The sequence below is a fragment of the Eptatretus burgeri genome, chromosome 2 (assembly GCF_056783735.1).
Source record: "Eptatretus burgeri isolate ZD-2024b chromosome 2, Ebu_testis_v1, whole genome shotgun sequence".
Taxonomy (NCBI): Eukaryota; Metazoa; Chordata; class Myxini; order Myxiniformes; family Myxinidae; genus Eptatretus; species Eptatretus burgeri.
Window position 1 is genome coordinate 44,513,129 of NC_140962.1, and position 15,092 is coordinate 44,528,220.

At 39.5% G+C, this 15,092-nt stretch overlaps 1 protein-coding gene across 4 annotated transcripts in view; it reads left to right on the forward strand.

Annotated features, from left to right (window-relative positions):
• The window catches only part of VWA8 (von Willebrand factor A domain containing 8), a 321,146-nt gene that overhangs the window by 93,930 nt on the left and 212,124 nt on the right, over window positions 1–15,092 (forward strand). For 3 of the 4 annotated variants that reach the window (XM_085869177.1, XM_085869176.1, XM_085869179.1), the window contains exons 5-10: window positions 194–361; window positions 3,730–3,894; window positions 7,755–7,804; window positions 8,025–8,133; window positions 8,228–8,332; window positions 14,823–14,951. In XM_085869177.1, coding sequence (XP_085725303.1) covers window positions 194–361; window positions 3,730–3,894; window positions 7,755–7,804; window positions 8,025–8,133; window positions 8,228–8,332; window positions 14,823–14,951 — 726 coding nt within the window. The remainder of the gene's footprint in view (window positions 1–193; window positions 362–3,729; window positions 3,895–7,754; window positions 7,805–8,024; window positions 8,134–8,227; window positions 8,333–14,822; window positions 14,952–15,092) is intronic. The other variant, XM_085869178.1, reaches the window with a different exon arrangement.

A 15,092-nucleotide genomic window follows, 5' to 3' on the forward strand; every position in this document is an offset into this window, starting at 1 on the left:
AAAGAGACTTGTTTGTGAGATGGAAGAGCTGAAAACTGATAATATGAATAAGGCTGGTTGACTTACACATTTTATATGCACTTTGATACATCTTAAGAGTGCTAAATGTATCCTCCTTATTAAGTCACAAAGTCCTGCACTCATTGTTTTCTGTTAGCCTTCCTGCCGTTTTCAGCGTTTGTTTTACATTCAGTGTGCAGTGCGAGCAGCTGTGCATGGGCGAGTGCTGCTTTTGGATGGAGTGGAACGGGCTGAGAGAAATGTGCTTCCCGTGCTCAACAATCTGCTGGAAAACCGTGAGGCAACACTTGATGATGGGCGGCACCTCATTGCTCCTCATCGCTATGACCATCTTCTTAACGTAAGACCTCATTTTCGGTGTGTATGCGTGCGTGCGTGTATGTGTGCGTGCGCGCATCCAGGGTATAACTCTTTTTTTATTATAGCCATTTGAGCTTTTATCATCATATTTTCAACAAACCTTTATGAGAATATGGAGAACACATTAATAATTGAGTCAGAATGTCAAAAGGCAAAGTCTCAATGAGTGGAAGAAGGCCTTATTTGTCCGTCCACTACTGTGCAACGTGAGACAGCTGGGGGGTTTTAATCGCTTCCGTAGTTATTTATTTATTTACTTTTGAGCTTTTGAGCCTGGACAGATCCAGGCTGTACTTGTTTTACTATTTCAGCTTTTGTCATCAATTTTTCAACAAACCTTTATTATGAGAACATGGAGATCACTAATGAATAAAATTTACATTATAATTTTTTTAGCTGTTTCGCTCGAGTACAAAGTGGATGTAGATGGGCTTTGCATTTTGAGATACTTTCTAGTTTCTTTTGCATCGTGCCATTTTTTTACACATTCAAGGAGTTTCAAATCACAAGAGGCAAACTGAATTATACCCAAATGTGTCGACCACCATGACAGTGTGTCGACCACAATGGTCTCAACTGCTCTAGCTGAAAGGTCTTTCAGTGTTCTGCACAGGATAAAGAACTACATGGGATCCACAATGCAAGCAAAGCACATAGGTGGCTTAGCAATGATGCATATTCATCAAAACTTTCAGATAGATGTGGATAGTGTTGTGGCCAAATTTACTGCAAATTAAAACTGGAGAATGGCTTTAGCATTCCTGCACTAACTAACATACTGGATAGGCCTAACCATTCACACAGATGTCACAAATAATATAGACTATAGATGTTTGAGAAGGCCAAAAGTATAAAAGATTACAAATATGATCAGCTTATAAAAACAAACAGTGCTCTGTGACTGTACACTTTACTTGCATAAATATACAGATAGTGGACAAAAAATAAAATATAAATACCTGGGTAAATGAGGGACACCAAGTATATTGAAAGCAACGGCTTTCACACAGGTGTGACCCATGCGTCAATTCAGCAAATAAAATCCCAGCATTCTTCAGCAACATGTCCAAAAATGCTGCACAGGCCTGGTTGCCTATAATTATGGCTAGGACAGTTGCAAGAGGAGACCTCAGTGACTTTGAAAGAGTGGTGATTGTTGGGGCATATTTGGCAGCAGCTTTAGTGACAAAGGCAGCTCAACTTGTGAATGTTTCATGAGCAACGGAGTCTAAGGTGATGTCAGCATGGAACTCGGAGGGAAAGACATCATCAGCAAAGGGCAACAGTGGGCGGAAGTACATACTCTAGGATCGTGATATCCGTGCATTAATTTGAAGTGCAACACAAAGCAGGCGAGCAACTGCAGATCAAATGACTGTAAATTTCAACCTGGGGGAGCGAGCATCCAGTTTCATAAAAAAAACGGTCAGCCGACAACTCCACAGAGGGGGATACCATAGCTGGGTTGCAGTGCAAAAACCACTCATCACCCCTGATAATGCACGCTTGCAAGTCTAATGGTGCAAAGAGCACAGGCAATGGATTACTGAGCAGTGGTGAAACGTGATATGGTCAGATGAATAATCCTTCACAATGTTCTCAATAAACGGACGTGTGGCTTCAACCTAAAGAACTCTACAACCCTGAGTGCTTGGCTCCAACAGTGAAGGATTCTGGTGGTTCTGTAATGTTGTGAAGTGCATTTTCCTGGCATGGTTTGGGTGCAGTCATTCCCTTAGAAGGCAAGGTCAATGCCAATCACTACTTCATGGTACTGTGTGATCATATTCACCCCATGTTGCAGTATTCTTCCCTGTTGGGAGGGAAGTCTTCCAGGATGGCAATGTCCCCATCCACAGAGCACGTGTGGTCACTCAATAGTTTGATAAGCATGACACTGATGTTATCCATATGTCATGGCTTTCTCTTTCACCAGATCTGAACCCAATCAAGCATTTATGGGATATTCTTCAACGACATCTGAGACAGTGTTTTCCACGTCCATCAAACAGGTCTGAGTTGATTGATTTTTTCGTTGAAGAATAGTACCACATCGCTACTGCAGAATTCCAGATGCTGGTGGACTCTATGCCATGGTACATACAGGCCTGTAACCTGTAAAAAACATGACCTGTAAACATATATCGCTGTAATCAAAATCGAGAGGGCTTCCATTCAACCAATCATGTGACTAGATTTTGTGCATGAACAAAAGTTTGATATTTTATGATGTCATTGACTGTTGCTCCTGATCCAGGTGAGTGACCTGCAGGATCTGTGGTCCTGTTTTAGTAAAGTGAAGCACATGTACCTCAAACCATTATTTCTTTCCACCTTCTTACACCAAACCTTTACTGGAAAGTATTAGAATTTTCTCTGCAATGATATTACCTATTGTGCTTGATTCTCCACTGCCTTCATCTTCCTTTTGCCTTTCCTCTTCCACCATTCTTGCCCTCTCTTCTCTTTAGTTTATCCCTCTGACTACTCCTCCCCATGGTCATTACCCTGCGCACACGAAGCGAACAGCAGGGTTAAGCAATTGATTCACTTCGGTCTGTCTTGTCCTTCTGTCTACAAATGTCAGTTTATGATCGAAGAACAACTTAATTTCACTTGAAAGTTATATTTTGAACCGAATTGGAATGTTAATTGGAAAACAAACCTGCAGTTTAGCAGTTATATGGCTCTGAATTCATCCCGATTGCACATGCACAGAGAGGAGTGAGAATTTTTTTTTTACTGTCTGTCTGTCTGGCAGTCATACAAAATTGAAAATTATTCCAAACAGAAAACTTGCTGTTTCTAAACTCGTCATAAAAGACACAAACAAGGTGGTGTATCAGACCAAAAATACATCAACAGTGGTAAACTTACAAAATTATTTTTCCTTGACCCTCAAAATCTTTATTTCATTTCAATTGAACACCAGAGCACAAATAGCCTTTTTAGCACTTTCAAAAACTCTTCCGTTTAGCAGTACTTGGACAAAATATTATGGCATTTTACTTAATGACGACCAATCAAATTTGCCGCTCGTAGACCCCGCCTCTGTCCTTGTCTCTCAAGACAGCGCGGGGAAATGTGTTGTATAAACTTTCTCGTTATTTATCTTCCACCTTCCTGATATCAGCCATTCTACACCCCTCTCCCTCTCACCATTACATGTCTCTCCCTCATTGTTTTGACCCCCTTCCTTCCCTTCTCACCATTCTTTACCTTCCTGTTATTCTTTTCTCTCATCATTCTACTTCAGCCATTCTCCCACCCCTAAATCCCCTCAGACGTGTACTTTTGTTATGATGATGATGATGATGCTATTTGTCAGTATTGTGTTTGACAATTCAGGAACACGGCCAAGCAGAACTAAATGCTTGGAAGGCAGTGCGGGTGAGCGAAAACTTTCGGGTTATTGCTTTGGGACTTCCTGTACCCCGTTACCATGGAAACCCACTGGATCCACCCCTGCGGTCACGTTTTCTGGCCCGTCATGTCCCACCTCCACCATTTAAGGTTGGTGGTGATTACATTCTTTTTGGTTGAGATTTCTGGCACAGACTTCTTATTTCTCGGTTGAGAACAAAGATTGATCATAGCGCCCCTGAAAATATACTTCATCCTCATTGCTTTATTTTGGTTCAAAATGCTATAGATTTGGTATTTATAATATCCTTGTCCAAAAGAAGCTTGTTTCCAGTTACCCGATTGAGTCGAAATATACAATGCAACTCAAAATATGTTACAGCGACATTTTCATTTGTGTTTTTTAATGCCTAAGTTGACGAAGTCACCGGAGACATTATGTTTTCGGGTTGTCCGTCTGTCCTTCTGTACATAGTCCGCGCATGCTAAATCTCATTATCGCGATATCTAAAGAACCGTGAAACGGATTTTGTTTAACTTGGTAACAGTATTGTATATATTGTGAGACAGAGATAATCTGATTAGATGTTGGGCTCATTGTGTCAAAGGTCAAAGGTCATGTGAGGTAAAAAAAATTATGTTACCATGCTTTAGCCTAGGTCACATTTGCCACGGCGGCCGTGGGGTCTCCAAAATCTACAGTCACTAGCAATTATACGGCGGCCGCAGTATTTCCACGGTCACACAATGTAGCAGTCACATATGTTTTTATTTTTCGGGGAGCCGCACGGCGTATTTAGGCCGAAGTCACATTTGCCACGGCGGCCTTGGGGTCTCCAAAATCTATGGCCACCAGCAATTATACGGCGGCCGCAGTATTTCCACGGTCACACAATGTAGCAGTCACATATGTTTTTATTTTTTGGGGAGCTGCACAGCGTATTTATAAATTGTGGAGACCGAAAAAGTGGGGGTGCCGTACAGTCTTTGATTTGATGTCGCATGGTGACCTTAGGGCATTCCTGCGGTGGCCATAGAATTTTCAAGGCAGACGCAAGGTGCCCGCAAGGCGACCGCAGGGGGGCCCTAAGGCGAACGTGCGGCCAGACGGACGGTAACGAATGGGTTAATTTTATTTATTTTTTTACCAGGTTTTTTTTCGGCTTGTGGAATTGCTACGGCGAACGTAGAAATGAAAAAAGTTATAACTCCACGTTGTAATTCCACGGCGACCTTACGGCCTGTAAAATATAGCCAAACGGAGTAGGGCCACTCTGAGGCCACCGCAGAAACTCTGCGGCCGCCGCACGTTTCTGTCAATTCAGAGGGCGTACAGCCGCCGTATCCTCGCTGTAGAGCAAATGTGACTTATTCCTTATTTGTGAACCAGTGATTGGATTTTGACCAAACTTGGGATAAGTATCCAGTATGATGCAAAGATGGACTGATTAGCTGACGGAATCAAGAGGTCAAAGGTCAGCGTCCGTGATAGATTTTTGTTACTGCGATAACTTAAGAACGGCTGAAGGGATCTAAGTCAAACTTGGTACAAGTACGTACAATGATGTATACATAAACGAATTGGATTACGGGGTCAAGAGGTCAAAGGTCATGTCAGATAAAAATGTGATATTTGAGAACAGCTGAAGGGATTTAAATCAAACTTGATGCAAGTATTATCATGATGTAATAATGTGGGTGGAATCATTTCTGTCGACGTTGCAGAGTGCCGTTCTCGTTTATTTTGTGACTGCAATGAATCCTTTAAAATAACCGCACTTAATGGAAAGTGAAAGGATCAATTTATGTCCAAAACGAGACATGATAAAACTTTAAACTAGGAAAAGCACAAGCGGCAGGGTACCTGTATATCTATATTTTTGAATGTTCGTAGACAACGTGCATACGTCGAGGGTTCGCTGCTCGCTCTTACTGAAATTGCTCTTTTTTTGTGTGTCAAAGTTTTGCTTGACCTGTCGGGCATTTTCGGGAGAGGGGGTTGGATATGTGGGTTGCCTGCCCAAATAGAGGGTATATATAAAAGGTATTTATGCAAGTTTCCATGTGCTTTTTGGATGGCATTTCTAACGTTTTAATGTTTTGCCCATGACCACAAAACTTAATAATACTTCTTTCTGCTCAATTTGCTTATATTGCTATCCTGTTCAGTTCATTGACATTATAAAGCCATGATGGTATAAACCCATTCAGATTGGTCAGCAGTTATTTGCAAAGATTGTAGTAGCCATTCCATTTTGGCCAATCTCGAGCAAGCTTACTGAACAGTTCTAAAATGTAAAAGCGGCAACTTGGTAGGACATTTTAGAATTTAAATAATCCCCAGGCCAAAATGCTACAGTTATAACTATAGTATATGAGAGTTGTACTCTGATATACCACAGTAGTTTGCAGAGAATTACTACAGGAAAGGAATGTTATTTTTTGCCTGGGTCTGTCTGAACACAAAAATTAAATTCCATCAATAAACAAAAATAGTCTTGTTAATGACAAGTGCCCATTATTGTGAAACCCTGCAGAATATTGTGAATATAATCCTGTAATTACAAGCATTTGACATCCAAATGGTCTGTTCATTACATCAAAAGCAAAAACAATTTCCAATTTTTTTTTTTATCCCAATCAAAATAATTGCCATATTGTCTTTAATACTTTATTCACCTCCATTCACTTAATTGTCGCATTTTAACTCCAGGGAAATAATTTTGCCAGTGCACTGGCACACAAGATGGCTGGTCACATTTGAGAGATACAATTGGGGAGGGGAGGCTAGAGCTTCCTTCCAAGGAACTTCAATGCAGCATGAAGTCATTAGGGCCATTGTTTAACCATGCTCTATCCTCGTACCATTTCTGAAGCCTTTGGTAAGACTCGGCCAGGATTTGAACCACCAACCTCTCAAAATCACAGCAGAAGCTATAATCATTATGCCACTAAGTCTGGTACTTCACATCCACAATCTAAATGCAGACAGGACAGCCACCTTTATTATGCCTTTATCCAAAATATAGCACATTTCAAGGTACAGCATCACATGCTAGTGTACTGCACCAGAAGGACATCTCTTTAACAGTGAAATCCAACTCCCATCAGGGTTTGAATCCAGACGAGATAGCTGATGCTACACACTGAGCTTTCCTGCTACCAATTCTCAAACCCCATTTCTGCATTTGATCCTTCCTTTAAATTACAAACCTGTAACTTAATTAATACAGTTCATGTAATCAATCAACCTTTGTCATCCTCATGTTTCAAATGAGAGATGTACAATAAAATTAATTTGAAAAGTTTAATTTATATTTTTTGAAATTTGAATTAAAAAATACAACAAAATTAAACAAAAGTCTGGAGAACATTTGCTGATGGGTTCCCAATGAACAATGTTCACATGAAGTCATTGTCGTCTTTGGCGTCGTCATCATCATCGTTATTTCTTATGCAGCACTTGGCTGCTGTGTTGCATCACTGCTAGGGGCATGGTTGTGCTGCTGATGCAGTGCTTTGAATGATCTTATCCTGGTAAATCCCCATGCTAGCTGTTGGAGGCATTCAGTTAAAGTTATGAAAAATATAGTGTTGTCACAGATATGTTCCAGATGAAAGTCTTACTGCTACAGAAAATAAGCAAACCTTTCAGGGCTGTTACTGAAAAACCTGGTGAGGGTACATCTCCGAAGGAAACATGAAGCAACCTCACCCACAACACTCTAACACTCTCTTCATAGGCCGATCCAGATGGAGTTTGAAAATTCAGACAAATCGTCTCATCCCCCACGATGTCCCTTGAAGCATTTAAAAAATACAACAGATGCACAAGGTCATTGTATTTTATAATGAAATAGACTTAAATGCACTGGAAGAGGAATGGGTTCGAACTTCGAAGTTTAGTTTATTTGTTTCAATCTTTTTATTTTATTTTAAAGTTGTCCATTTGATAAAGAAGATTACTGTATTATAAAATGCTTATAGTCTCTCACTTTGGATTCCACTAGGATCAACTGGAGCGGCTGTATGCTACTGCACCCAATGTCCCCGCAGAAAGGTGTCCTGTTTTCTTATCCCCAGTAATAGTAAACCACTCGAAGCAGGCTTCCCCTCCTCCTGCACCACATGCTTTGTGTCATCATCTTTGCATCAATATACCTCCACCGCTCTTCATTTTGTTTTGTCGTCCCATATATCTTTTTTGAACATTGAAACATTTTCTTTCTTCCAAGATCCATTTATTGATTAAAGATGATAAAACTTAGCTCTTTTTCCAGCCTCTCTCAGTTACTTGCCTTTGCCACGGCAATCAACAGCAAAGAGGGCAAATCTTTGAACCTGCCAGACTTTCCAACGGACAGCATGACCGCTGCTTCTCTTCTCCTGGTGAATTCCAAACCGCATTCCTAAGAAGTGCTTGTATGAAAAGAGCATTTCCACAGACTCAGTCTAATTTTCCTTTCCTTATCCCTGTCTTCAGGCTCAGCAACCGGGCCAACCGTTACGGCCGATTATCGAACGGTTGTATCCCTACAAAGCAATGCTACCATTGCAGGACTGCGGCACTGTTGAACATCTGCTTGAGGTGAGCATTTTATTCAGGACCACCAATGTTTAAATCCTGATAATTTTGATGGTACCAACTTTAACTAGTCTCCTGTTAAGCTGAATAATCACCTATTAAATATATGTTAAGGTGAATAATCCTTGTGCATTTTTAAAAGGGGTTTCATCATGCACCCTGCTGGTTTGTTATTTAATAACGAATCAGCATCTGTTTGCTGCATGTTGAAGTCAATGTGGAAGGATAGGTTTTTTGGATAGCACTTCAGTGCTAAAATGCACTTAAGAAAAACTGCCTTTATATGCCTATGGGCTGTTCTTTATTATACCTACATTGCATTTACAGAAGTTTTTTTTAATTTCCACAGAGCAAGGCAAGACATGGAAGAGCAAGGCTAAATAGACAGTGGAGTAACAAGGCAACAATTGGACACAACTGACAAGGGTCTAAACGAACAGGAAAATAAGAGTGAAACATATATACATACATGTATGTATATATATATATATGTATATATATATATATATATATATATATATATATATATATATATATATATATATATATACAGTCACCCCCCGTTTATCGCGGGGGTGACGTTCCAACCCCCCCCCCCTGCGAGAAGTGAAAATCCGTGATGAATGGATGCCTCCCAAAAAAATCGACTCGTCTGGTCTGGTCGGCTTGGCAGTGATCGGGTTTGAGGTGCCGGAAATCGACTTGTTTGGTCTGGTCGGTTTGGCAGTGCTCGTCCAACCTCGGCAAACCTTTTTCCTTCCTGAAGCATATCTAGCACCTTAACATTCTCCTGGAGCGTCAGGACCTTCCTCTGGCGCTTCGGTTCCTTGCCAGAAGCCTTAGAAGGTGCAGGGCGTTTGGGCGGCATCATAGGGCTTGGAGAAAAAACGTAGAAAATATTCGAAGTTCACAAGCGAAACTTTGTCTCGTGCGTTTTGTGACTGGTCGAGCGCCACGCGTTATAATTTATTGCTTAAATAATTTATATTTTATATATTATAACCGCGATATACCGGGGGAATCCGCAGAAAAAATTAGTTAGGTTCCAAGGGAAAACCCGCGATAAACCGGGGGCGCGATAGGTGAACCGCAATATAGCAGGGGATTACTGTATATCTTCTTTTTCTTCTTTCGGCTGGTCCCGTGAGGGGTCGCCACAGCGGATCATCCGTATGATCCGCATAGTGATTTGGCACATGTTTTACGCCGGATGCCCTTCCTGACGCAACCCTGGTCGCCTCTTACGCCACAGGGATATGGTACACCTATTTTAACCGGGGTATACACCAGCCCAGTACACTGGTACTCACTTCGCCGACCTCGGAAGGATGACAGGCTGAGTGAACCCCCTGGTGTATTAATTCAGTGGCCCAACGGGGATTGAACTCAGGAACTTTTGGATCCCAAGCCGCTGCCCTAACCACTGCGCCAACACCAGGCTCACCCAGGGGATTACTATATATATATATATATATATATATATATATATATATATATATATATATATATATATATATATATATATATATATATATATATATATATATATATATATATATATATATATATATATTTTTTTTTAAATATAATTTTTTTTTTTTATATATATATATATATATATTATCTATATTAATATTTCGGCACCCCCCTTTCTTAGTTCCACCATCAGATTTTTATTACTGCATGAAATTAAACAAGATTTGGCACATATACTAATGATATTATTGTCTTCCTTAAGAGGCCCCTCAAAATTCGTTTTGATGCATTTTCACAAACTCCAACGGATTCCATTCAAATTCGGTACGATTATGGCTTTTGGTCCAACTTAGGTCATTGGCTATAAATTTTTTCCATAACACTTCCAATATTCTAAAAAATCGATAAATCGATATCCCTTATGGGATTTTCCATTCAAATCCACTCAAGTTTAAGGCCTACAGGGGACGCAAATTTCCACTTTGCCCCGGGCGCTGTTTACCTCTGCTACGCCAAGCTGTTAGGGTTTGGGTTAGTGTTAGGGTTCGGGTTAGCTACCCTAGCACTAACCCTAACCCTAACAGCTAACCCTAACAGCTAACCTTAACCCTAACCCTAACCCTAACCGCTAACCCTAACTCTAACCGCTAACCCTAACGGCTAACCCTAACTGCAACCCTAACCGCTAACCCTAACTGCTAACAGCTATTCAGGAAATTTGCAAGAAAGCCCGGGCAACGCCAGGCTTTATTGCTCGCCCGAGCGACGCCGGGCATTACTACTAGTTACATATATATATATATATATATATATATATATATATATATATATATATATATTTATATATGTGTGTATATATATATGTATATATATATATATATATATATATATATATATATATATATATATATATATATATATATATATATATTATGGTGGTCCAAAAACAGCAAAAAAAATATAAAAAATTCAGATGTTGTCTCCACAAGCCTTAAATTATTCCACTATGATTCAATAACACGCATAAAAAAATTTAAGTTGATCGGAGGTGATTTAGAGGTCGCTCCATATGACGACTTTTTGTTTCATGAGTTGGTTAAATTAGGGTATGGTCAGGTACGATTACGGGTACTTCTGGATGTCTGAGGTGGAAATGGAGTGCATTTTCGAACTCTATTGGGTCGATTTACTCTAAGAAATGACTGAACCGACATTGAATTCACTACCATTTCGAAAATATGACCTAAAACAAGATTTATCATTACTGGAGTTGAGTAACTAATCCTACTCATTTCGATATTTTCTAATCTATAATTAATTTGTAGTCCGTCTAAACATTTCTTTGAGTAAATCGACCCCACTGAGTTTGAAAATGCAGTACATTTTCACCAAGGAAGTTCAGAAGTGTACGCATCGCATCTCATCATACCCTAATTTTTCAATCAATGGAATTACAAACTATTGGAATATTTCATCTCATTTACCAAATACCACTATCATCTCCGCCTCTATTGCTGTCTCCACTCCCGCCTGAACTTATTTCTTGCTGGCCCAACATCCAGTGTTTTAGATTCAATGATTCACGAAAAATATGTTTGTTATTTATTTAGTTATTATTATATTAAATTAGGGTATGGTGAGATGTGAATCTGTACACTTCTGTACTTCCTTGGTGAAAATGGACTGCATTTTCGAACTCATTGGGGTCGATTTACTCTAAGAAATGTTTCGACGGACAACAAATTAATTATAGATTAGAAAATATCGAAATGAGTAGGATTAGTTAGTTACTCAACTCCAGTAATGATAAATCTTGTTTTAGGTCATATTTTCGAAATGGAAGTGAATTCAATGTCGGTGCAGTCATTTCTTAGAGTAAATCGACCCCATAGAGTTCGAAAATGCACTCCATTTCCACCTCGGACATCCAGAAGTACCCGTAATCGTACCTGACCATACCCTAATTTATTCAAGTCATGAGACTAAAAGTCGTCACATGGAGCGACCTCTAAATCACCTCCGATCAAGCTAAAAAAAATTATGCGCGTTATTGGATCATATTAGAATAATTTTAAGCTTGTGGAGCAACATTCTATTTTTTTTGACTTTTTTGGACCACCCTAATGTATGTGTATGTATATGTGTGTGTGTGTGTATATATATATATATATATATATATATATATATATATATATATATATATATATATATATATATATATATATATATATATATATATATATATATATATATATATATATTTACTGTATATATCTTGGTCTTACAGCCATAATTTAAAATGAATTCAATTTCAATTTTTTTTATCACCGATCTACACAAAATACACCATAATGACAAAGTGAAAACACGTTTTTAGAAACTTTGACAAATTTATTGAAAATGAAAAGCTGAAATGTCTAATTTACCTAAGTATTCAGCCCCATGAGTCATTACTTCGTCGAAGCGCCTTTGATAGCTATTGCAGCTTTGAGTCTTCTTGGGTATTTCTGCGTCAGCTTTGTACATCTGGATTTGGGGATTTTCTCCAATTTTTCCTTGCAGATTTGCTCAAGCTCTGTCAAGTTTGATGAGGAGTGTCATTGAACAGCAATCTTCAAGTCTTTTCACAGATTCTCAATCGTATTCAGGTCTGGGCTTTGGCTGGGCACTCAATGACTTTCACGTTCTTATTCTGAAGCCATTCCAGTGTTGGTTTGGCTCTATGTTTGGGGTCATTGTCCTGTTGGAACATAAATCTTAACTGCATTCTGAGGTGTTTTGCACTCTGAAGCAGGTTCTCCTCAAGGATTTGCCTGTATTTGGCTCCATTCATTGTTCCCTCTATCCTTAAAAGTCCCCCAGTCCCTGCCGCTGAAAATCATTCCCATCGCATGATGCTGCCACCACCATGCTTCACGTTAGGGATGTTGTTAGACGGGTGATGAGTGGTGCTCAGTTTCCGCCAGACGTAGTGCTTTGAATTCTGGCTGAAGAGTTAAATTTCTTCATCAGACCACAAAATCTTTGCCTCATGCTCTCAGGGTCTTTCGCATGCTTTTTTGCAAACTCCAGGCATGCTGTCATGTGCCTTTTTCTCAGGAGTTGCTTCCTTCTGGCCACTCTCTCATAAAGCCGAGATTTGTGAAGTGCTGCAGAGACTGTTGTTCTTCTGACAGATTCTCCCATCTCAGCCAAGGAACTATGTAGTTCTGTCAGAGTGGTCATTGGGTACTTTGTCACCTCCCTGGCCAAGGTTATTCTTGTTTAGTCATATGGCCAGCTCTTGGAAGAGTCTGGGTAACTTGCCATTTCCTAATGATGGAGCTCACTGTGCTCTCAGGAACTTTTCAACTAGAAATTGGCTTACACACTTCCTCAGATCTATGCCTCCTCACAATTCAATCTCAGAGTTCTAAGGACAGTTCCTTGGACTTCATGATTGAGTGTCTGCTCTGACATGCACTGTCAACTGTGAGACCTTATATTGAAAAAGGTGCATTTCTTTCTAAATCATGTCCATTTAATTGAATTGGCTGCAGATGGACTCCAAGTTGTGGAGAGATCTCAAAGATGATCAAAGGAAATTTGATGCACCTGAGCTCGATTTGGAGTGTCATAACAAAGGGGTTCAATTATCATTGACTGAAGACATTGCAGCTTTTCATTTATAATTAATTTGTACAAATTTCTTTGAAAAAAATTCGACTTTGACATTATGGGGTATTATGTGTGGATCAGTGACAAAAAATCTCAATTTAATCCATTTTAAATTAAGGCTGGAGCACAACAAAATGTGAAAAAGTCAAGGGGTGTGAATACTTTTTGAATACTTTCTGAATGCAATGGAGTTGCATTCAAAAATTAATGCATTGAAATGATTTGTTTGCCTTAAATTTATGCTGATGGATTTGTTGGAGAGGGAGATGATTACCAACTGTATGCCACTGTAGGTTAATGGAGGTTATGTTTTCACTCATGTTTGTCTGTCTGTCTGTCTGTGAACATGATATCTCATACAGTTGTTGATGGATTCCGACGAAACTTGATGGACAAGTTGGGTGTGGGATCAGGACGATTGATGAGATTTTGTTGAAGATCTGAATCCATATCCGGATACTTGAATTTTTAATTGATTCTTCACAATTGAGAGATGGGGTCAAAATGATATATAGCATGATATTTCAAAAGGTTGTGTACAGGTTATGACAAAACTTGGTGGATGAGTTGGGTTGGTGACAAGAACAAGCCAATTAGATTTTGGTTCAGGTCTGGATCCAGATCCAGCCTGTCGATGGATACGAAATGTAAGTTGCTCAGCCTGGCAGAGGTATGTGCTCTACCGAGTGCAGTTAAAGTTTGCTTATGTTACTTTGGTGTAAAATGTCGAGATTTGACTTAGTCATGAATGTTATCTCAACACAAATTGAACCCAATGAAGTGAGAAAACGATTTATCGCCAAAATATGGTGGTGGGCTCGATAAATTTAATATCAAGGCATTATGATGATTGTGCACAATGAATGGAATGCTGGAGGACCATGGGACATTCCCATGATGAAAGCCTTTATACCCAACCTGATCTGTCAACCCAGATTCGCCATAAAGATTATGGCTCTTCAGAACATCTCATTGTTTAAATCTGCTCAGATTAACAAGGCAGATCTTGGTCAATAGCCAGGATGTTTTGAGCAGTTTTTATCGAGTACCATTATTTTATTGTGGGGCTTAAGTATATATCTTTTGGAAGGTGATTTGATGCAACATCTTATCGGTGCTCATTTTTACAATGATTATTAAAACCTGCGATTTTTACAATGGCAATTATAAAGATGGTGAAAAAGGATTCTGAATACTGGTTGACTTTGGAGCTTTATGTAAATGAACTGCATTTTAGACAAAATGTTATTTCCACTATCACACCAGGACCTTGGTCCCTATTTCTACATTGTCTTAATTACAGTATTTAAACTTTCAAATGCCCACTGCTTTTCCCACAACCTCCCCTCTGGTCCTTCAGCGGTTTGAGATCCATCAACCTCACAATGTCTCTTGGGAGATTCTTGGTTTGGAGTTTGAAAAAGAGTACGAAGGCTCGAGACAAGCCCAGGTCATGGCACGTGTTGCTGGCACAGATGTCAACTTCAAGGTTTGACTATCACTTTGATCATGAACAAAAACTCCTTAAATGTCATCTTCTTAACAGAGCACAGAGCAGAGGATTTCTGGAGTTGAGCATAATTAGGTCAGTGGGAATGCCAAACAAGCCCTTCTTTTTTTCTGAGAAGGT